Source organism: Cygnus olor, chromosome 2, assembly GCF_009769625.2.
Source record: "Cygnus olor isolate bCygOlo1 chromosome 2, bCygOlo1.pri.v2, whole genome shotgun sequence".
NCBI lineage: Eukaryota > Metazoa > Chordata > Aves > Anseriformes > Anatidae > Cygnus > Cygnus olor.
Genome location: NC_049170.1, coordinates 81,853,683 through 81,878,712, shown reverse-complemented (window position 1 = coordinate 81,878,712; position 25,030 = coordinate 81,853,683). Strand labels below are relative to the sequence as shown.

Here is a 25,030-nt window from a genome sequence, read left to right as displayed (position 1 = left end):
AATATTTTAAATATCTGTTTTCTTTTGTGAAGGAAGTACTTCACAGAATGCACACAATGTGCACTAACTGATAGCAGTGCAACAAAACCTCATAAAATTGGATCGATTCTTTGTTCTAGGCTATGAATTATACAACCATGGACAAAGCGTATAGGACAATAATGTGTGCAAACACTCTTCTATTAACACATTTGTGACTTGATTATGTTTCAATAGTGATTTGTTACACGCAAGATCCAGCTTTATTACAATATGATTCATTTCATTTAGCAACTGATATTCTTTTTCTTCCCCTTCATTATTTTTGAAGTTATTTTTGTGGCTCAACAACAGGAATTAGATCTTGGAAAATGCAAAGGGCTTATCAGGTAGAAATTATTAATACTTAGTACTTGTTAAGCTCGCAAGCTAAAAGATGATGCTGTGTATGCATAAAATTCCAGTGATTCACAATTAACCTCCAACCTTACACCTACCGAGTCAGAATAAAGTTTTTGTCCCCATGAACACCCAGCAGTTTAATGAAATGTGGTACTAAAGCACTGTTACGGAACCTTTTTTTCTAGTATTTCATTGTCCCAATTGCAACACCTTGAAAGTAAGTACTCAGCTGCGTAATTCACACACTATGATTAATTTTTAAACGCATTTTAATTGGACTATGTACCGTAAACATTTTTAAAGCCCACAAACGCAACTTTTAGAACTGAGCATAATCTATATTAAAAATAAAATAAACCTCACAGGACAGGTGATCTAATTCTTTCCGGGATGTCTTTTCTGTATCATTTGCTGATGACTGACAACCACCTTCTGGAAGGACTTCTTTCTCTCCATGTGTAGGCTACCCACTTCCTGCCTGCTCCTCAGCGTGCTCCCCTCCAGCTTTTTCCTATCCCAGTTTCTTACAACTGGTGTTCACTCTGTTTTTCTCTCTGATCCTTTCTTTAAGTGCTTCTTTTGTTTACCATGTTGGTATGACCAATACACGGCACTCCTTTCCTTTTCTTATCACCCATCAGGCTGCAAGGCAGGGGGTTGGAAACCCCACCAAGTCAGCCCAATGCTAAACACTTCGGCTTCAAAAGGGAAGTACATCCCAATTTGCACACATCAAAAAATAGTTTAAAGAAGCCAAAGGTATTAACAAATGAGAAATCAGCTATACTACGGAGTCCAATCTCCTTTTATACACAACTGTTCTTTATCATATTAGGCTTTTATTTTAAAACATCCCAAGATTCCAACAATTTTTATCACTCCTAGTGATAAACTATTCCCATGCCTAGTAATGGTTAATGCTAATAGCCTATTTATAAACTTCCCTGATTTATAATTGCATTTTTTTCACTACCTTGTAAAATATTTCTCCCTCCTCACCCATCCTCTACTTCAAGTACTTGCAAACATGTTTAACTAAACAACATGGTATTAAAGATTATTTTATGAAAGTAAACACTGTATTGCTCCAATTTTTCAAAAAATTATGAAAAAAATCCACTGGGGAGACACTTAAAGTTACACGCAGATGTTCCATCTATATATAATCTTAACCATTAACACTATGCTGTTACCCGCAGTATGTGAGCAGCCCAGGCTTTTCATGTCTTTCCCCATCTCTTTCCTGTCCCCATGATTCTCATTCCCTCTCCACAACTATTTGTAATATTGACTAGTGTTTCTTCTCTCAAACTCGTCATTTTCAACAGCAGTGCTTGCCATAATCTTCATGTTTCACCTCCAGTGAACTTGGAGGTGAATAAACAATGAACTAGGCTTGATGTAATGCTTCCCCAAGTATTTCTATATCCCACTCCACCCTAACCCCACTCCAGAGTTCTTATTTTCTACCTGTATTTACATAGTTCTGACTTCCTTTTTTTTTTCTTTCTTTTTCACGCAAAATCTGAGGTTTCATTAACATGCTTATTCCCTAATGCTTCCAGATAAAACTTTCAAAACATGGTATTTTTCTTTTCCTGCTTAACAAACATCCAAACTAATGACTTTGAATTAAACTAATCCTAAACTGATTCTCTTCAGGTTTCTGGGAGGCAATTCTTAATCTATCAAATTCACGCTGTCATGACTGTAAGAACTGTTAATTTTGGTTATGTAGTTGAGTACTGCAATAAAAGTTTTCTTAAAATAAGCAGAACTTGTCATATCCAATGCATTTACAGAAGGAATTCTTGTGAGAAACACATAGATAGAGGACTGATGCAACGGAACCAACTTAAAGTTATCTTGACTTAAATTCCAGATAAAATAATAGAAAAGCTGTTACAGGGCATTCAACAAACAGAAAATTAAAGGAGAAAAAAGTAGTTTTAACGTCAGTCAGAAATGTTTCGTACAATAGTTGAAAACATATCATACAGGCTTTAAGAGTAAGTGCTTCACTGAAAAATGTGAGACGTGACATGTTAGTGTTTAGCAATGCCAACAGAATATATCACATGGATTAAAGAACTAGCTAATTACAAAAAAAAAAAAAAAAAAAAAACAAAAAAAAAACAGTAACATCAAAAAGCAGATCAACCAGTGGAGAAGCAAACCTGAGAAAATCCACACATAAAGTTTTAATATAGCCCACGCTACTTTTTCATTTGTATTTGCATCACTTGCTAACTTTGTCACCAACATTTTTTTTATTAATAGTTGGTGAAAATGTTAAGTAACAAAAGACTCTGTCATCTGGATTAAGAAGACCAACTTGTCTAGGAAGCACCAAACAGAACAGTGACAAATGTAAAAAGATACAGCTAAGATAAAAGAATCCAGATCATGGCTACACAATAATGAGTGGCCACGACAGTAGCAAAAGTAGCAACTTAGAGAATTAGCTAACAAATACTTCATTGCTAGTTCCCCATGAAGCACTGTGTTAAAAGAGGATTATTTTATTTCTTGAATTTACAAACAGAGGACAGAGGGTGGGGGCAGACACAAGAAGTCTTCCCATAAGACTCTGGAATACTGTCAAGTTCTAGAGTCCCCATTTTAACAGGGCTGTAAAACAAGAGGAGATGAAAGAAGCATCTGTAAGAAGCTACACCAAGAGGCTGTTGAGAAAGACAACAGACAACATCTTCAGCTTATTAGAAAAAAAATGAGTTAGCAATTTGAAAAGAAAAGTATGTATTTTAAGTAGGAAAGAAATGCATAACCAGAGTCTGGAAGCTGATGACAGATTCACTATAAATCCCATACAGATTTTGAGAAAAGTGCAGTTTCCCATCAGAACAAGGTAACAATGGACACTGGATTTTCTTCAATGTGATGCCCTCAAATCAAGACTGTATATCTTCTGAGAAAGCAGTAAAACGATCACAGATCATTGAACTGATGCAGAAATAACTGAAGTTTAAATAAGACTGGGCTGGGAAGACTTTGGATTGAATATTTTAACAACTTCCCTAGCCTTCAGTTCTATGAATCTCTTCACATGAAGAACTATGAACTGGTCAGATTTGGAGCCCTAATAGTGTCTTTTTCAAAGCCCTCTGATTCTGTTTATCACTTATAAGAAAGTTTCTATTTCAGAAAAAAATAGTTATAAAGTTCACCACACTTATGAACAAAAGTAAAGGAGTCTGTGGGTTGGAAAACGCTATTAATATCTCAATAAAATAAACCAGTTGTTGTGGTATAATAAATCACATTTTACAGTGCAATTTTAGCAACAGATAACAATCTAAACATCCCTAAAAGCCCCATGAAACTCAGATGCAACAGTAAGTATTCCATAACTACAATGTATAAATTCAAAGCCTTAGGTTATTTACCAATCCTTGTAACTAAACATCACTGGACTTCAACATATCAGGCTTTTAGATTATCTACAGTTTTAATTGATAATCCAAAATAAGGATTATGAAGTGGGACATTGTTGCTCATCAACAACTCTTCTGAGTCCCAAATATACCATCAGCTAACACACGCATGTTTTTTTAAATCTCTCCATGTCTCATAAAGCATTAAAACTTTTCTGGAATTTACGGAGGCATATATAGAGAAAAATGCCAAAAAAAAAAAAAAAGTGTATTAAAGGCATTTGATACTCACTTGTCTATCTCAATACCAAGTGGATTAGCTGGACGTAGAGACAAGGGGGGAATCCCTTTATTCCTATCAGTGCGCATGTCATAATAGTTCATTTCATCCACCCAGACAGCAGACTGATCCAAGATACCTAGAGAAAACAAAGCACATATCCTTAAAACAACAATGGCTGTCCAGCACTATCAAATTCTAACATACTGAATTAATTTGAAAAATCCTGATAAATGTAAAATGCATGCCTAGGTAATATATTGGAAGATACATGGTAAAACAACCTGGATACAATTATGCTTTTATTTTCTTATAGCTACTGAAAAATTATTAATGACTGGAAATCAAACATTAGCTCTTACAGTATGCAGAGGTCCACGTAAATTAAGAGCATTTTCCTGATAACAGTGTATTAGTATTTTTCATTCCTTTTGTACTTTGGTATCTGTCCATGCCTTGTCATCTACTGCTTTCAAAAGAAGCATTAACCTGGATACCTTCTTATTTGCATAATTTAGGAAAGATTCCTTTTCTGTGCCACTCATTAATGAAAAAGTAAGTCTACTTTGGCCACATGACAAAATGGATGACTTAAGATCTCAGTGAACACAGGACTGGCCTTGTTTCCAAAGCTTTATAGCACATACAACAGAAAAAGGTAAAAAAAACAATGGTTCTTGGGCCCTGGTCAAAAATACAGCCAGCCATATTTTTCATCATCCTCTTCTTTAACATACCCATCAGATACTCAACATCAGAATTTACCCAGTCCCCAAACCTCGGTGTTTTTTGTGTTTTTTTTTTTAATACTGATTTTATTCTCCACCACCAAAAGCTTTGCCATTACCACTTGCTCATGTTTCCTCTTTCTATTGGTAAGATCTTAGTACAGCCTGAAAGAAATTAGGCTTTATTTAACTGTCAGTGAACTGCAGAGAGCAGAAGCCTAAAATAGTTACTCTTGTGTGAATCCCTATGTTTTAAAAGATGACTATCCAGCTTCATCAATGAGGTGTTTGAAAGAAACATTTTAAATCCAGGATGTATTTAGACTGGATTCCAGATAAAGCAGAGTTCCTAGACTGCTTGACAACATCATTTTAATGGTTAAACGTCACATCAAAAATATTTCATACTTTCCATCTTGCAGGATGGTTTGAATTACAAAAAAAAATGGCATTGAGGACTCAGCTTTCATTTAAAGATCAACTGTCAGCTCAGGATTTAGGTGTAAAGCTCACAAACTGGTTTATATGTTGAAGTTATCTAGTAAGCTTCAAAGCAATATGAATAATTACTGGATGTTATGAACTTTTTGAAAATTTTAGAATTTTGGTGCTCCTGCTTATAAATAAAAAGGGACACTTTATTAGTCATTGAGGGCTTTATTCAGCATATTGAGAAAGCAGGATTAATTTCACAAATCACCATGAATTTATACATGTATACATTTGCACATTTTATTGTTTATAGTATGATTTTTCTAGACAACTGAAGATGGTCCTGAGGTGGATCCATTTTAAACATACATTTTATTTAAACAGTCACTCAGTCAGACGTTTGTTTAGCAAATAAAATAGTTGTGAGTTTGAACAATACCTATTTTTTCAGGTTTCAGCAGTTTGAAGGAAACAGTTGAAGTTCCTTTGCCACCAGACTTTGTAGTGACAATAATATCTCCCTTGTCATTTTTAGCCTGTCCGACTCGACACACTATTTTACTGGCAGACATCCATTCGGCAGTTAGCAGACAGTTGTGCCCACATATTGTTAAACCTGGGGAAAACAAAACAAAACAAAACAACCTACTATGAATAAAATTATCTTCTGAAATTCTTTAGGGCAAATACATTTATGATGCTTCATATATTTTACACACACACACCCATGATGCTTCTCCACTCCCGTGTTGGCAACTACAGCAAGAGTCACAAATATATTTTTCAGATGTTCCTTCAGCTTTAGTGTTAGAGTTTAATTTAGTGTTAGCATTTAGTTTGGTGTTTAGCATTTAAGAACACCTCTTAACACTTACGAGTCAAGTTACACCTTAATATGAGGTCAGGCTTCCTGGGGCTTCATATATCTCCTGCAGTCAGACTAATTTGACCAACTGACCAATAAATCTGGTCAGATAAGGACTCTGAATGCTGGAGCAGATGGATTGTTTTCTCAGATCTGGAACAATTCCCATAATCCCAGTTTGAGTTTTCTTGTCATGAAGACCTAGCAAGATCCTAAGTTCTACAGTATCAGTACAGGAAAGTCCCTAAAAGATTTGATCTGTAAGAGCAACTTCATTAGTTTCCTCTTAACTAAATAAATTAGTTTCCTCCTCTATTACCTAGAAATACTTTACCTTATGTTCAAACTGACAAGACCGTACTATTCTGTTGGCTGTACTGGAATATAAGTTAGTCAGGCATAGCAGTTCTTCCCCTGTTGGCTTGGCTTTTGTTTTGAATTTCTAAAAAGCTCTGACCAATTTAACAAATACTTACAGACAGAAAAGGGTCAGTGTATGTGGCTCAGCACCAAAGCTTCACACTTACTTTTTCTCACGATTTAAACCTCTGACATTACACAGCAGACAAATTTGGCAGTTTTCATGGTTTTGTCAGACATAAAAATGCTTTACTCCCTGCCAAAACCTATTTTGAAAACAAAAACCAAAATATAAAAACCAGAAAGGCCTTGAATCTATTACAACTGAAGGTAATTTTACTTGAGAAATGACAGTAGATAAGTTCCTTTAAAATGCCTGAAGGAGGAGAGGGGGCAAAACCAAAAACAAACAAACAAAAGTATTTTAAATTAAAAAATATTTTGGTTGTTCTTTTTTTTTTTTTTGCAACATTTTAACTAGGCCAGAGTTTTTATTTTTTGGAGGGAGAAAAAGCCCACACATTTATGATGCATGTGTTTTAACCTTAGACTATGCTAAGTCTTTTCTGTTTTTATGCTAGACATCTCTCTGATGGAGACAAAGACTACAGCATAAAATAAGACTGACAGAGTTTGTCCAAATCATTCATAAGGACAGGTTTTCACCCCAGAGGTTAAAAGGTCTGAATTCATACTTAAATTAATACTTTAAAATCAATACCTGAGCTTGAGCAATTTAGTAGGGTAGAAATTTTTCAATAACTATTTTGATGACCCTTGTATCAATTATTTTTTACTCATTGGAGGTTCCTAAAGCTAGCAAAAGAACATGACCACACGATCCAACACTTTTTAAATGGAGGGAAACTACCTTTATCTGTATCTTAAAAATGCAGAAGTCTTGATTAACATTCTATACACCTCACTAAGTACAGTAATGGCAGAAGACAATTTCTGGGAAAAAAAAAAAAAGAAAGAAAATCATGTTCAGGGAGATCCTCTGATAGTAAAAATAAACTTTTTTTTTTCTCCAAAAATGAAAGAACTTCTCTTTAAATAAAACTTAATTTTAATCTGCTGCACAGTACGAGGATCTTTGAGAACGTCATACTGGGGGTCTAGTTTTTATAGGGTATTTTGGAGAGTCCAGTCCACTGCCTATTTCAATAAATAGGCACAAGTAATTCTCATGAGACTTTCCAATTTTGGCTAAGCTTATAAATTGACAATTTTACAATGCCTACAAAAATACAGCTGCAAATGTCTTAGAAGACAAACTAAACCTTGAGAGCATAAATGTTGCGTGCATCTCCTGGATTTGACTTTTTGTACCATGAGCTATAGAGTTACAAATAAAAAGTTTATTTAGTTTCAAAGATACAAATAGATTACAAGAAGGCTCTCTTTTAAATGAAACCAAAAGACATATTCTCCTATTATGTGATATTCCGTTTATATAAAAAAATAGTTTCTTGCTTTTCATTTTACTTTAATGCATCTCAAGTAGCAGATTATAAACTTTATAAAACCCTCACTCAAACTTGCTTAAATCGCATGCCTACAAAGACTCACTTTTGCAAGTATTTCCATTCAAGTCACAGGGACTATTTACATGCCTAATTTAACCATGAAAAGAAATCTTTACGTGTCTGGGGCCTTAGTCACTTACTGGAAAAAGCTGATAATCAAATGAGCTAAGGGGGAAAAAATACAGCAAACCATTTTTTTTCAACCTCAAAACATAAGACTATTAGCAGCTATATGTTATAAGAGTTACTCTGCGAAAAACAAAACCCAAAAACCTTAGCAGACAATCAGCTGTAATACTGAGACACAGTTCAGGATATGTCTTCCTTCCAAGAACCTAGCACTGATCACTTACAAAGAGATTATACCAATGAACTAATGAGGTTATTGAGATCCACAAACCATACAAATACACAAAAATATACTTACCTATAACACTATTAGTTTTTGAGTATTTCTCAATAAAGATTCTTTAGCATACCACAATCTTGTCTGAGCAGCTCAGCAAAATACTACTTCCTCTCTAAAAGATGCAGCAAATTGAAATGAAGGGGAAAATTGTAGTAGCTTACGCTTGGCCATAAAGTTCATTGTGGTGGCCAAGAATGGAATTTGGGAATCTTGGTTTACAGCCATGAAGTGAAGTATTGCTTCTAGCAAAGCCAAACAAAATTCCAATGGACTTCTGAGGAGTCATGATTCCACAACAAATTAGACAGATTGTCTCTAGCATGAATGCTGAAGTACACATATGCTTAACTTAGAGAAGGAATATGGGAAATTCCAGTAGTTATAGTTAGCTTGGATTTCGAAAAGATTTTACGAAGTCCTTCTCAAAAGGCTTAAGAATATTAAGCATTCATAGGATATGATTCTCAAATGGATAAATGGCTTGCTAAAAGACAGAAACAGGGCTACAATAAATGGTGTGTTTTCACTGAGGAAAATTTGCACAGGGCATGTGATAGGAACTCTGCTGTTCACTATATTTGTAAATGACAAGATAAAGAGGTTACAAAGTTTGCTGATGATATGAATTTATTCACAACATAAAACAATAAAAGCTAGAACAAAATGCAGAACAGACCTGATGAAACTGAGTGGTGCTATAAAACAGCAGCTGAAATTCAATGAACAACGCACACATGCAAAATCAATCTTAAATTCACAGATGACGGGCCCTGAACTGACTACTAACCCTCAAGCATTAAATCATGGGACTACAGTAGGCAAATAAATGAAAAAAATCAGCTTGGTGCTTAGTGGTAGTTATATGGAAAACAGAAGCCTATGAAAGAAACACCAAACACAAACGAGAGTAAAGTATTATGCCACAGTGCATTCATATCCTGAACACTGTATGTATCCAAAATGTTGTTCACCCAACTCAAGACACCAGTAATAAAACTGAAAAAGATTCATTGAAGAAGAAGAATAAGGGTCAAAAATACAGGCAGAGAAATTAAATCTATTAGGACTTCTTAGCCTGAAAAAGAAGCAACTGAAAGCAATGGTGGTCAAGATCTATAGAGTGAGAAGAATCACAAAGAAAACTGCTTGTTCCCTCTTCCAATGCTAGAATTATGATGGTAACTTCAATTAAGTTAACATGTTAAAATCAGAACAGTGAAGGTGAGAGTTCTTCACGCAATGTGTAGCTAAACTGGTGAATCAGTTTTGTCATAGCCTGTTGCAGATGCACTATTGACTTTTACACTAATTCAAGGAATAGTAATGCTCAGTGACTTTCTCAATACATGGAAAACACTTGTGATAGAATAGTACCCAAGCTGTAAAACCTCAATGCCTGGGTAAGTAGCAAAGGAGAGAGTTGTGTTACATCTACTCTCTTCTCGTACACTCCCACAGGCATTCATTCTTAGCCAGTGCTCAGCACGGGATGCTGAGTCAGGCTAACAGGCTGTCTAACAGAGTATGGTCATGCTGATTTGCTAGGTGTGGATTTGGGGATTCAAGTGCATAGTTGTGAAAAAGGTCATTTCTCATAACATGCAACGTAGACTTTACCAGGTTATTTGCAAAGAAAACACATCCCTAATCATATCCTAAATGTGACGTTCTATAAATGTGATGTCCTACAGTCTCAAAAGTAATAAGTTTTTTTTCAACTTACCTATGAGATCTGTAGGCCCAGTTCCCAAATTTTCTCCTCGAATTGTCACTTTTGTCCATGAGATGCCCTCGTTGGGAGAGATGCCAGTTACAAGTGGGGGCTGCCGTGCTCGAGACATGATGTCGGCTTATTTACTGGAAACTGAGTTACTTGTGTCTGTTCAGAAAGAAACAATAAATAAAAAAAATATTATATTATGTAAAAAATATTTTCAAACCTGTGAGTTTTTCTTCTGAAATGACAGAGACAAAATATGAACGTACATATGAAACACCACTCTCAAAGCCCTTTTTGTCACACAGTTATCAAACAATAAGGAATACCTACACCTTCTTTACACTTAATTTTTTTATAATAGGTATAGTCCTAGTTCTGGACTGAAAAGGAAAAATGAATTTATAAAAATCCTAAACCCTCAAAATGCTTAATAGACTCCAAATCACTTACATTAGAATTCTTCAGTCTTCTATTAGAAAGCTATTACTGCATTCCCTAGAAAGTTTAGAATCGCTAAGCTAAGTAACAGACTACAGTTACACATTTGCAGTGCTTCTTTCCCATCAAAAGTTGACCGACTTGCACAGACACTCCTATAGGGAGGAATCCCCAGCACTAATTTGTATTAACCATCAACATTTAGACAATCTGAGAAAGTTAAAACATTACTACAGACGCCACACCAGCAGAGAACATCAATAAAACAAATAATATCCCAACAGATAAACAAATGCACACAGAATTCTCAAAAAAGCATTTCCGTAAGAGTATTCAATTGCATCAGAACACCAGTATGGCACCCATGTCATGCAGCCTACATTCAGTTTACTATTAGACTGATCATGAATTCCTATTCCTTATTAGCACTTCCCCTTGTGCAGCTCTGCAACTGTAGAAGCAGGTAAGTATAACCAGAAGCACCTTAGTTCCCAACTTCTCCACATTTACAACTTATACATACAGCCTAGCCTCCCCACAGGTATACAGGTCCTACAGAAGTCCTAAGACAGGCAAAACATTTAAGGACTTCCACGCTAACTGCATCACCTATTCCATTTCATCACTTCTGAATTCTTCTACTGAAACAACAGCATCCTTAATAGTCCAAGTGAAAAAATAAAACAAAAATAAAAAATCTCATTTGGTATCATAAAGTTATCTATAATCAATTTCTAATATAAATTCATCTGCACTGGGAAGGTAAAAATACAAAAAGAACCTATGGGGAAAAATATTTTTAATTTTAAGAAAATCCAAGAATGATGAAACTGTTCAGTATTAAAAAAATCTTAGGTACACATACAGAACACTTCAGCACAGATGATTTTAAAAGTTGAGGTTGGTCAAAAACACATGGAATAAGCCAAGCTTCACGACACATCTTTTATTAAGTTTTATGTATTTTTACCTTGGATTAAAGTATATTTTCCTATTTTTACTTGCAATAGTCACGAAACCCAGAAACTCTGTAAATCATCCTTAAAAATAATAAACTACAATACACTTGCAGTTTCTAAGCAATTAGGAAATATCTGAATGAAGAAAGTTATCTTGGTCTCTGCCACTTTTGCATAGACAAAATACATTTGCTGTACGATCTTACGCTATGCTTCTATAGAACTTCACCAAGCTTTTCAGTGTTACTGGATAGATCTTCCACAAGGAAGAAAAGCTCCCTCTAGCAGGATTTTTTCTTCATTTTCTGAAGGTGTAATGCACACTGAAAATGAAGACAGAAATGAGAAAGGCAGAAATCAGGAGGAAGCTCCCACGGTTAAAATAGTAATAAAGTACTACTGCCCCTGGAACAGGATCCTGTCTCTATCTATACCACAGATGCGCAGCAAATCACTTACAATAGAACTTTACAGTAATAATTTTTTCTTCTCAGTTTCTCAACTTCAGAGCCCACAGCCACACCTGAAATCAGTGGGAAATGCATACTGAACATATGAAATGCTACGCAATGCTCCAAAATATTCAAGACCTAAATAATCATCTCAGATCTGTAACAGCACACAGATACTATGAACACCACAAAATTAATATTTTTAGAGAAATTTTTGAGACTACCATTGAAGAAGAGTGTGCAATTAATAAGAGACAGGGATTTCTGTTGAACAAGCAGAAACTTAGAAAGTTGCTGCATGTGGGCCATGCCCATTACATGAAGGATGCCTGGTAAGCATCCACGATTAACACACTACGTGCATCTGCGACCAAGGTGTTTTGTTTTGTTTTAACCAGCAAACCTCTGAACGTTTGAGTGGTTGACTTCACAACACTAAAAATTACGTTATGTTTTTAATATAACATTAATTTCCCAGGTTTTTGCAAGCAGGAAACTGACGAAAAAGGAATTCAACAATACAGTGTCATGGATCCTCATAAATTCGTACGCAAAATGCTGGAACTTTCATATCCAACAAGGAGCAACTTACGGAAGTCTTCAAAGAATGTGGTCTACAACCTGGTGGCTGGAACTGCACTGAAGGCCAGGAGGACAGTCTCAGCAGACTACAAAGAAGTAAGCCGACAGTAATCTCCAGATACAAAAGAGAAGGCTGTGTTCTGGCAGGCAGAGCCCTTTTCTCCTGCTCCCCTATGCCCACAAGGCCAATACCCCAATGTTCTGTTCAAATCCTGACACCTTGATAACTCCTCTTCCTTACCTCCTGCTCCTTACCCCCATCCTTCTTGTCCAGATAGCTCACCTGAACTACTGCTGAAGCACTTTCTTGCCAGAGGTGAAAACGACAGTCCCGATCTGCTGCCAAGACTCTTGCCCCTCTAGCTGCATTGCTTGCCTAGCTCTTGGCCCACCTGTACTGGATGCAAGGCTTTCTTTGCTACATCACCAAGGCATCACCCCACAAAACAACTGGCAGCACAGTAGAAACAAGCTTCCCAGATCCCATTTCTAACCCTAATCCTACCTGGAGCAATCAGAAACTGAAAACGCAAGGAAAGTCTTGTTTGTTCCTACACGATTGGAAGGTGCATAGGCACAGAAGCTCCGACCTTTCAGTATATCAGGTCTCCTCTGGGGTCATGTGCAAAGAGGCATTAGAAAAGGATCAGGTGCATAAATTTATCTAGAACAAGAATAAACTGCATGTATCCCTCATGATCTTATCTACATAGACTTTGCAGCTTTCTTCACACACCCTGAACAGAGGTCAAAGATATGCAACAGCTACAAAGAAAGAGTGGGGCTACTTCTCCATATACACACTTAGTCACCTTCTGTAAGAAGCAGCGTATGTCTAGGAATCAGTGACACGATGTAAAACACCTTTTTTACTTTTGAGCAATATCTTTAAATGATTTATGTAGAAGATTAATCAGTAACACAGATGTAAAAAAAAAAGCCACCTTCCAGAACTCAGTGGTAATATGGAGAGAAAAATCTTGAGGAAAACAAGTAAAATTGAAGCTATTTTGGTATTATTTGGTTGATTTCCCTCCTCCCCCTAGTGTCATGATTCCCCTGCGTTGCAGCTATTGTTTTGTTCAAAATACCCAGGCATACAGGTAATTGACTTGTATCAACACCAAAACGCAAAAGTAATATTACAATGTATTTCTCTGGATTTCAGAAATTGGCATTATATCTCTCTTCATGATGAGCTGAATAAATGCAATAAAGATGTTGAGCCTCCTGAAATCTAGTATTTCTTCTAAATTATTTCCATACTTATTGCAGAATTGTTTTAAAATACCTCACTGGATGAGAAGACCACAGTAAATCTCAACACATTACAAAGCACTACAGTACTGAGATGGTCTATTATTTTATTTCATGTTTTTTTAATAGCAATTGATTTCATTTCTTTCAGAGAGTAAATGATGGGACACTATGGAATCTGTCCTTGCTACAGAGATCAAACAAATCCTTGGGATCACTGAGAGTATTTTCCTTCCTTCTTTTGATTCACGTGTCAATAGTCAAAATGACTGAACTGCTTATTGGGAAGCAGAGACTGCATACTCCTATGACCCAAAAGCAAGCTTCTCATTTTTTGAAAAAATCTTTAAGGCAAAGCTGAAAAAAAAAACTGAATTTTAGTTTCATGAAATCATATGTTAAGTAGTCTAATTAAGAACTATTATTGCAGTTCTATAATTGCCCTAAAGAAGACTTATGTATTCTATATAAAATTAAAAAAAATAAAAAATCAACCTTCCTTCCTACTGAAAGACTAGTTCTCATACAGAGTAGGGGAGATTGCACAAGACAGTTTTCTACATAAGGCATTTCTTCTGAGTAGCTGGACTTACTGAAGAAGTGTTAGCAAGACTACTTTTTTGCTATGGACAATCTTCTTTTACACTACACTTACAGAGGTCTCCCCCCCCTCCTGCCCCATGCCCATTTCTTTTTAAACTTTATTTCCTCACAATAGCTCCTCAACATTTTAACACGGATGACATCTGTTTGACTGCTCCCATGATCTTGCCCATATTATTCCCTCTATTATTCTGTCATAATTCTTGTTATGAAGTGCAAGGAGTTAGAAAGCCTCTGCAAAGACCACCTACTACAAAGCCATCTTAAAAAATGCCTTTCGTAAACATAATCTTCATCTTTACATGAGCTGCTCAAATAAACTGTCCTCTCACAAAGGTTTGGTTCGGAAAAAAAAAAATCAGCCTGTTCTGAACATTGCAAGCTTGCTAAAGATGGGGCATCTTCACTCTCTAAAGCCACTTTAAAAACAAATAGTGAAAAAGGAAATCACCAATGTCTACCATAACTGTTCTGTAGTGAGAGCTGCTCACTGCTCTGGAAGAAATACCAAAATACGAAATAAGTGAACGACAAAAGCTCAAGATTTAGGGATACTAAACTGGCCAGCATGTTCAAATCGCAAAGTAAAACTACAAACACAATGAAGGCATGCAACTTCAGAAGATGAGTGACAACCAGATGCACCTTATAAATTTCACCAATAAAAAAAAGCAGTTGAGATGTTTTAAAATGGTGTTTCTGACTTCTAAAGGAAGAAAGCAAGTTGGTTCCCGTGACGGAAAATTCAGTTAAATAAAGGCTTCAGCAGTACTTTGTCACAGACACTGAACTTAAAAGACTCTTTGGAAGGAAGACAGCATCAAGGTCAACGCAAGTGCCATGGTCATCTAGCAAAGGGAATCTAAGTTGTCAAGAAGGGAAGAAAGACAAAGCCTATTTGTCATCTCTGAGTAAGTCTAAGCTGCATGCAAGCTTAAAATGAGATACACATAGAATGAAAGTCTTCAGGTACCAAATATTTATTCGTTCTCGATTGTATGTGATAAAGGTGACTGAATATCCTTTAAAAAGTTTTGACGCAGATACAGCTGGAACGACCAAAGCATCTTCCATGCTCAAATCACAGTGTGACTGAGATGTTGTTGTTTACTTACAAAAAAAAAAAAATTAAAAAAGCAAACAAACCAGTATGTTTTGGAACTCTTATCACACTAACATCACAGCATTAAATGTGCTCTGAATGAACAGATTTATGAAACACCCATTTTTAAACAAACAATAAATGCTCTGCTTCTAGAACTTAGGTGATGGCCTTTTAACTTTGAAGTACATGAACTTGTGCTTCTATTAAATAAATCTAGTAATTTGTTTTCACTAGAAAACCCAAGGAGTCCACCGAGTACAACACACTAAACAGCACGAATGAAAGAATATGGCAAATAACCCTAAGAAGGACAACAAAGCAACAAGTTTCCTGCATGTTTGCATTCAAAACCATTACAAAATGATGAAAAACACCATTGCAACTTTTTCTGCGCTTTATCTTCCCAACAATATAAATTCAGACAGACAATCTCCATAAACTAAGATTTAAAAGCATTCAAAAAGCAGCACTGTGAAAATAACTGACATTTATTAACCCCTCTGGAGATCTTCAGTGCCCTAGAATTTCCACAGCCTTCAACACTGCATTAATAATACAAAGTCCATTCCTGCAAGCCTGCCAGGAAAGACTGGGAAGTGAATAAGCTAAACAATGCTGAAATTCCAAGTGATATTAAGAATCTATGTGTGTTTATTTAAATAATAAAAGAAGACTTGTCAATTTAAACAAGAAGTGCTCACAAATCTTACATTTGGGGGGGGGAACTCTTCAAAACACCACTAAGCTACTTATAATGAAAAGATGAACAAACATAAAAAAGGGGGGTAATTTCACCATCACACAGAAAATAACAAAGCCTCATTTGTCTTGGTCTGTCATATCCGGCATGTTGATTCAAGCCAATATTAACACTGACAAACATGTTAACCTACAGGACAGCGCTCCATGCCAAAATCAATTCCCACTTGGGAAGATGTGCGTGTGTTGAGACGGAGAGGGCAAGCTACGAAAAAGAAAAGATTTAGAGTATTAAATGACATAATATGATACCCTTCTTTATTTAGAAGGGCTACTGAATATTCCAGTCAGTCACCAAGTCCGTGCTGGAGATGTTAGTTTGGAGATAGCCAAGCACTAAGCGCAATCGCTTTGTTTCCACAGTGGCTCTGCCTGCATGTTTCATCCCCAGGTCCTGCTTTACTTAACCCAGCAAGGTACATCTTCCGAGCTATACATCTTGCCACAGCGAAAGCAAACTAATCAGAGCACTCAGCGATGCCATTAACATTTCTGAGTCCCAGGGGATTAAAAGGCTGGACCCGCGGCAGATGCTGGGAGGGCGCTCGGTGGAGGAGCTCAGTGCATATTTCAGACCGGGCCGCAGCTGCGAGGGATTGACACCGCTAACTGTGGAATCAAGCTCAGGAGAAACTCCGGGCACAGTTCCGGCATCCGAAATAAATTAAAGTAAACAGTGTTGCTCTCTCTCATCCACCCTGTTAGCAGCCTCTCGGTTGAGCTGGAGACCACACACCCAGACCACACAGCACCAGCTGAACTCACTCGCACGCAACATCTAGAAGCTGTCACTCTGCTGAGGTATGGGGGGGGAAAAGAGGGGGCAGGAGTGCAAGAGAGTGTGTCTCTGTGTGTGTGTGTGTGTGTGTCTGTGTGTGCGTGTGTTTAGAAAAGCTGCTTGCTCTCTCCTCCTATCATTACAGCTGGTTATGTTTTGTGCGGTTGGGAAGGAGGGAAAGAAGGGAGGGATAAAAAAAAAAAAAAAAGACCCATAAACCTCACTAAGAAAACACACTGGTCTTGGCCTTTTGTAGTAATGATTTGCACTCCTCCTGTACTGGTTTAGGAGCTGATAAAGGTCTAACAAAGCATCCATTTAACATCAATTAACCTTCTATCTATCACGTGTCAAAAAAAAAAAAACGAGACCTGTATAAATCCATTTCATCGCACCTATTAAATGACAGCATCATATCAGTTATGACACACAGCATACCTATACATTGATGTATTTTTAAATCAGGAATTGTGATAGGTTATTTACTCAGGGAGGGGAGGGACTCCCCAAAAAGACCACTTAACAATACACATGAGGTTACGATGTCAAAATGCAGAATTTTTCCAGACATCTCAAAATGAAGTTTTGTTCATTAGGATCCTATCCCGTAAACAACCCGAATGAAATGAATGAGCCTACATATAACAGTGAGCTTATGATCTGCCACCAAGAAGGAACAATACTGAATTCTAAAAATAGATTTAAAAGATTAACCTGTAGTACGATGAACAGAGGCTTCTAAAACAGTAGGCTTGGGGAGGGGATTCCCTTTTTCCTTTTAGTTCAGAAAATCATTTCATTGGTCATTTATATCGCCTGTTGAAACAGAAGAAGCTGAATTAGCCATATGAACACTATTTTACAGTCTACTCTTTAAAGAGGAAATGTTTCCCTTCCCTTCGCTCTGCCACCACAAACGCACGTATCTAATCCACAAAACTCACCACCACACACATTTAATTTAATCCACTTACATATTCTAACAGCTCAGAACCACAGCCACATTTTCACCTCTTTCCAAAAAAATCTATTTACTTAAATGACAACAATCTCCACGTGCCACTATTATGCAAAATCAGCAATACTACAATAATCCAAACATCAATACTAGCCCTATTAACCTGGATTAGAATATTTTCATTGCGGAAAACCTTAAGAAAAAAATCCTAAGAACGTCACTTTATGAATTACATTTCCAAAAAAATTAGCTTTACAGTTCTATGATTTCATGCTGAAAATAAATTATCCCTCCGATTTATTAAGTACATGCTACATGCTGTTTCATGCCAGTTCCTGAATGAATACTTTTGCTGTTATAGTCAGTTACAGCACCTATGCATTACTAAATCTCAAGTCAAACCAATTTAAATTTTCTGAATGTCTGCTCTTCCGGTCATGCTAAGTTGTCTAGAGAAGAGCAGTAGCTTAGAAGAAAATGTAATTCAAGAAAGCCTGAACACAGATGTTTCTCCCCAAAATTTCCGCTCTTTTCATTATAAATTGCATTACAACTCCCCAGAATTTAAGACATCTACTTGTTAAAAGCTTCTGTATTTATTATGTGACACATCACTATAATCTAGCAACGTTGTGAAGAAAAGCCTTAAACATATATACATATAAACATATATAGAGAAAAGTCAACTCAGCTTTACACAAAACCATATCACAGATGGCCATAAATCTCCCATTCATTTCTAAATTCTCAAAGCACATGTTTCCCTACATCTGCTTCTACCTCCAAAATCCAGTAAGTTTGCTTCATATAGAAGTCATTCCCCTCACTGTCTTCGAGCTAAACCGTTCATCCCTCTTTTCTTCTGAGCTTCTAAAGTTATTCATAATTTTCTGTGCATTATATCAGTTACCAGAAGAATGGTAAAGAATCCAAATAACTTCATCATCTGTCTTATGTTATTCATAGGCAGAAATTAGAAATCAATACTGCAAGCATCAGAAACTTTCAAATATGTTTACTCAAATGCATTCAAAAAGATTCAGAAGTTCAAAAAAATAAACTAAATAAATCCCAATGGGATGGGATTTATTTTTTTTAATGGAGAAAAGAAACAAGACACCACAGATTTTTCCTAAGCCCTGTAACTATACACAATATTCTTTATAAAAACACTATATAACCACTGTAATTACACAGTTCACATCACTGAAGATTTAGCTTGTGCTCTTGTAGTTAGGACTGCTACAGTAAATTTGACATTTGCCGTGTGACTTTTTTTTGGCAGTTTCTTTTGCTTCATGAAATATTTAAAAGATGATGAGAAGTGTGCTTCTGTTACTAAGGTTCCCATATTTTTCATGTTGTCTCCCAAACATCCCATTCTGTCCCTGCTCAGCAAAGTACCCAAGCCATCTGCTAAATAGCATCTTTCTCTATTCACACGGTCGAACACATGTACCTGTCTGAGAGCCTGCATGTACAAGTATTTTTCTTACATATTTCAGCCTGCCTCTACCTCACATACTCTCAATCTCCATTTCCACTCCTCCACCTAAAATCCCATCTCCTGTACGGCACTAGAATGCTTTCAGAGCAGTGAAGTTATTTTGTGGGAAACAGGAGCTCCGCTGCCTTCCATGCTGATGAAAAGGAAACAGGAGAAAAACACATCGTCTTCCGATGTAACCCCTTAACTCTTTGCCAAAATAGTAATGTTCAGTTTCCCAGCAAGAAGCAATGTATACACGTCAAAAACACAGTGACGTTCAAAGTGCCACAGTGCTCTCAGATTTTGAAAACACAAAATTTAAAGTCATCTCTTTTTTAATTGACTGATTTTAGGATTAGCTTACAAATTCAGTTTGACTCCAGTAAAAAAGTTGGCATTAAAAAGGCACTTTTGCTTAGCATAATCCTAACTCTCCAACTCCTAAAGACTTTTGGATGCCTTATGGGAAGTCCCAAATACAGGGTACACACTACCTTTGGCATACTCACAAAGTAAAAGACAAAATACAGAACGTAACCTAAAAATCACTGATTTATGTTGTCATCTAATCCACAGGCACTTTTACGCTGACACAGTTTCCACTGGCTTCTGCACAGTATAGCCGAAGGTCTGCCTTTGAAAATTCAACTGAAAATTTAGCAGCCTGTTGTTGCCTTATGGTCAAGGGTAAAACAGACCTTGAAGGGCTTGGTGTCTCCGAATTGTTTTCCTTAAAAATAAAACAAACAAATATAGAAAGGAAACACAGGCTTTCACACCCATCACTGAGTGCAATCAGAGCATTTGCTACTGAAAATACTGAACTTACGGTCTGCACTGATTAATAACAACTGCTGTCAAAAAAAAGGCTAGACGTCAATTTCTTTTTGAAGGAAAAACACTAAATGCTTCTGAAATAACATAAAAAGGGTACCTTCTTATGAACAAAACATGAAGGTAGAGGAGACATTTTATTTAGTTTTGTTTTAAATATGAAATACCTAGCTTACCTTTCCCTAATCAAAAAACACAACGTACCAATCACACAATCAATCCTCATTTTCAGACACTTATCTCACTACTCAATTTCTGGGAAAACTGCCTCGGGTTTGTTTTTTTTTTCAAAAGATCACAAAAATGAGGTTCTCCCCCCACCCTCCCAACTTTTGACACTGGGAGGATAAGCAGCAGTCCAACAGCTTTTGAAATGAAATACTGACAGGAATTCTATCGCTTAAAAAATAATTTTCAGGTTAAGGTACAAAATATTCTTTTATCAGCTTTATGTTTAAATTGCTACTTTGCAGGTTGTAAACATAGACCTTAGTGTTTGTGTTCTGTGCAAAAGATGAAACACCAATCTGAAGTGACTGCCCTACCTAATCACCCCTCATCCTACGAGCACCTTTACAAACAAAATTTCCCCGTTACCAAGCACCATTTCCCTCCCTTGGTAAAAGTAATCTGAAAGACAGTGCTGCATAATACAGATTTACAGAAAGTAGGTGGTCTAAGACAAAAGGTTAAGCTGAAGAGCTACTGTCTGACTTCTGCTAAAAGATATTCATTTAGCTATTTTCAGATTTCGAACCTTCAGCCCACTTTTAAGTACAGCAGCAGATTCCACTCATGCTGAAAAGCTCCCACTGAAGCTAAATTCACTGTAACACGTACAGTCTTGGGAGCATTGTTTTCAATGTCCTTCAGTTTGAACTGAAGCACTATTGATTTCTTTTGTGGAAAATGTTTGCCTTTGTTTGCATAATTAAAGCAATGCACAGCCATTCAGAATACATGCAGGTATCCATGTTTCACAGGCCCATTTTGTCCTGGAGTACTAAACCATACTTTATATCACGTCTTCTTTTGGTAGCTGTCAGAACCCCTGTTTTCAAAACCATCTTTTATATTCAGCCTTCTGTCACCATCCTATCGAGATGTTATTCCCTACCCTGCTTCCCCCCCGCCCCCCCTCAGGTGGATTCGGGGGTGAAGTAGAAACGCCCAGAAGAACAGAATTAAAGTAACTCACAGCTGATGATTACTTTGAAGTACAGTGCTTGAGACCTACTGGATTTACAGCTAACCATATCAGTACATTGACAGAAAGTAAGTACAGTCTAACGTAACATATCTCAAGCTTTCATCGCTAACAGAGGCTTTTCTAGTCTCCCCACTTCTTCCCCTTTAGTGCGGCTCCACTGTGAGGAGCAGCGTAATAATGAACGGATTGTATCAGTGGATACAGTTCCTTTTTAACGGGACCCTGGGAAAACTGCTGGTGAATTACGTATTTTAACATCTTTATTATCTGTTTTCACCTCTAATGCTCTCAATAGCTAGCAGAAAAAATGCTGCTTGTATTCACAGGAAAACCTACAACTCAACACAGTAAGATTCAAACACTGCAGAATCCAAAAACACTCGGTGAGCATTACCTTTTGTACTAAAGATAAAATATCTTCTCCGTACAACACCACCCACTGCTTAAAAGGCAAGGTATTGAATATTTTATTAAAAAGGAATTTGACTGTATTTTTTTTTCCCCTTAAGTTCATGACTACAACTGAAGGGATTTCCACTGAGTTCTAAAAATGTTCATTAACTTAAGACTGTTATTCAGCACTAATTTCTGACAAAGTAAATACAGCATTAAAATAATTACTGAGCCTAAAAAATTGTAATTTATTGAACCAAGGCCATGAAAACACAAGAAAACTTTATACTATGTTAAAAAAAAAAAAGCACAAGTTTGATCCATAACGTGCTTTTGAATAATTAAATGTTTAAATAGTTTCACCTCTGACACATACTAAGAAAAGTTAGGCTTTCCACAATGAATAAAGCCTTACCACTAAAATGTAAATTAATATTTTCATGGAGATAAATCACACTAGTATGATGAAAATCACTGCATCCTGTTTAAAATGGTGTTTAAGACACCAGAAACCCCATCTAAGCAAAAACATTGTTGTCTGAGGGTGGGCATAAATCATGCAAACTGTAAACTAAGCTATCCATGGGAAAGAAAGCAGCAGTAGGGCCTGCCTTTTGCTGCTTCTTGCTGGGTCAGTGCAAGCTGTGACAGACGCCACAGCAACAGGGAGCTAAGAATTACAAAGCTTTTCTTCAGGTGGCCAGAAGACAATGCAAGAAGTCAGACCTGATTTAAGTGTTCGTTTGCAGTTTAGAGATGAAAAAAAAAAAAAAAAAGGAAGGAAGAAAAAAAAAAAGTCCTGTAAGCTCTTTTACTGGTTTGACAAATTTATTTATTGCTTTTGAAAGTTTGCGGCAGAGAAATGCATACAAATCATTAAAGGAGAAAAGAAAGTGTCTTCTTGAGAATGATCACAAAAAGAACGATGGAAAGTAAAAGTGAGATTACAATTTTAAGTAATAGTTTAAAGAAGTTTAAAGAACAGGTAGTAATAGTTTAGAATTCATCTGATGTTCTGCCAGAGCTAAATGGCTTAATACTTCTCTGGCTTTCCACTCAATGCTTTTGAGTGCATGTCTAGAAGCTGCTAATATAACAAAGAGGACACAAGCTGAGAGGGGGAAAAATTGATAGTTTAGAACAAAGGCTGTTTCGAAAAGCAATAAAACAGGGCACAACAGCAGGGTCCCCTTTGGAACTGGGCCGTCCCGTGTTGGGACACCCCTTGCCAAAAGCTCCTTTCCAGGCTCCCAGTTAGGGTACCGGAGAGGGAAGAGGGGGGAAGGCACTCGGCGACCCAGCCCACGGGCCTTCCTGCCCGACAGCGAAGCCCCAGGCCCGCGGGACGAAGCCCCCGCCGCGGCCGGAGAGGCCTAAGATGGCGGGCGGCGGGGGGGCAGGAGCCGGGGCTGCCCCGCCGGGAGCCGGCCCCGCGCAGCGCGGAGCGGAGCGGTGCGCGAGGCCGCTCCGTGTCACTCACCGGCCACCGTCGCCGCCGCCGCCGCCTTTGTAGCCGGCACCTGGGGCAGCTCCGCTCCCAGCAGCGCCTCCGCGCCCGGCGCTCGCAGGCAGCGGCAGCCGCGGCCCGAGGGAATCGATGGAGCGCGGAGAGATCGAGGGGAGCCCGCCCACTTAAAGGAGCTCCCTGGGAGCGGTGACAGCAGCATCAGTACATGAGAACGTAACGATAAATAAATGTTAAAACGTCAAATAATATTTAATAAATAGTAATAAAACTGAAAGGCTTCGTGCTTTCCCCCAGTGCTTGTGAGCAGGGCAGAAACCCGCCGTCGGCACCTGCGACATGGCGGCCTCTGGCCAGACATGGCGGGCTGCGTGTGGGAGGAAGGGGAGAGGTCCCGTGCCTGTGGGGCAGGTGGCAGGTCCCCACAGATTTTGGCCGGGAGTCCTGGCTGTGTCTTGCGTTGCAGGGGTCGGCCATGGTGGTGCCCGCAAAGCGTTGCCACACCAAGCCCATGGCCATGGTGCAGAGGGCTCGATGTTATTTACGTGCTCCCGTTTGGGAAACCACTGTTAGATGTGTGGGATAAAACACACCTGCAGCTGGGACCCTGTAGGAGTGTCCCCCACTGCCCCTCAGGTGGGCCAGGGCTCACTGTGCCTAGGGTTAGCGCTGCTCAGCCCCTAAAATGCTGCATAGCATGGGCTGGGCAACCCCATGGGGCCTCCTCGCCTAGCAGACTCGCTGTGGGGTGGGGGACGATAGCAAGGTTCTTCAGGTCATCTGTACAAAAAAAGAGACCAACCTTTCCTCAGAAGTGGAGGGGGGAAACCTGTGAAAGTCATTTTCTTGGGGAAGTTTTTTCCCCAGCAGCCCGACCCCCTGGGCAGTGGCTTTCCGGCACCACTGCGGAGCTGGACAGAAACAGGACACAGCTGCCGCAGGAGATGGTGGGCGGGCGGGCGGGCAGTGCAGCCACAGCTCAGTCATGCAAATCAGTCCTGGTTTCCCAGCGAAAATGTCGGAACGCATCTTAACACATCGTCTGTCTACCTAAGGCACCTCTGAACAGGGGCTCTTCCTTTTGGAAAGGGCCAGGAGATGTCCTTTTTCCCTTTCTGCTGGGATTGTTTGGAGTTCGGTTGCGAAAGCCAAGTGCAGATGAAATCTTAATGGAAAGCAGAGGAAAAATAATGAGAGAGAAAACAGAAGGGAGAATCAGTTGCTCAGTTTTGCCAAACCAGACCTAAAGTGGGACATTAGTGGGAAAATAAATTATCTTTCATAAAACCTCAAAGAACTTGAGCACCATAAAAAGCATTATGGCAAAGAAATGTCATTTCCCTCACTTTTTTTTCCAGAAGTGAGAGCTGCCCAAATTATATTAGTAGGCTGTAATATCTCAGTACATGAATAAACAGCTCATTTCTGACTCTTTCCTCTAGCTTCTTTAAATCATCACACGGCATCTGCCTGGGGAACAATGAGAGCCTTTGGTGCCACTCTTTTCTCTAACTACCTCCGAAGTTGTTGCTGGTGACTGATCAGTTTTCTGCTAATACCCAATGCAGAAAGAGAGCTTGCTTGTCCATCCTCCACGGAAAGTAAAGTTGGCATCACATTAAAAAAACAGTATAACCCTCTGCCACCCA

General features: G+C 38.1%; 1 protein-coding gene across 3 annotated transcripts in view; it reads right to left on the bottom strand.

The window, feature by feature from the left end:
* EXOC2 (exocyst complex component 2) overlaps window positions 1–23,523 on the bottom strand; it is a 130,481-nt gene extending 106,958 nt beyond the window's left edge. The window contains exons 1-4 of one of the 3 annotated variants that reach the window (XM_040548006.1): window positions 23,397–23,523; window positions 10,103–10,258; window positions 5,656–5,832; window positions 4,069–4,195 (exon numbers count right to left, since the gene is read on the bottom strand). In XM_040548006.1, the coding sequence (XP_040403940.1) occupies window positions 4,069–4,195; window positions 5,656–5,832; window positions 10,103–10,220 (422 nt within the window). In that variant the 5' untranslated portion in view covers window positions 10,221–10,258; window positions 23,397–23,523. Of the gene's footprint in view, window positions 1–4,068; window positions 4,196–5,655; window positions 5,833–6,608; window positions 6,630–10,102; window positions 10,259–23,396 lie in introns of those variants that run through there. The other 2 variants (XM_040548005.1, XM_040548007.1) reach the window with 2 other exon arrangements.
* Between the last annotated feature and the right edge of the window lie 1,507 nt (window positions 23,524–25,030).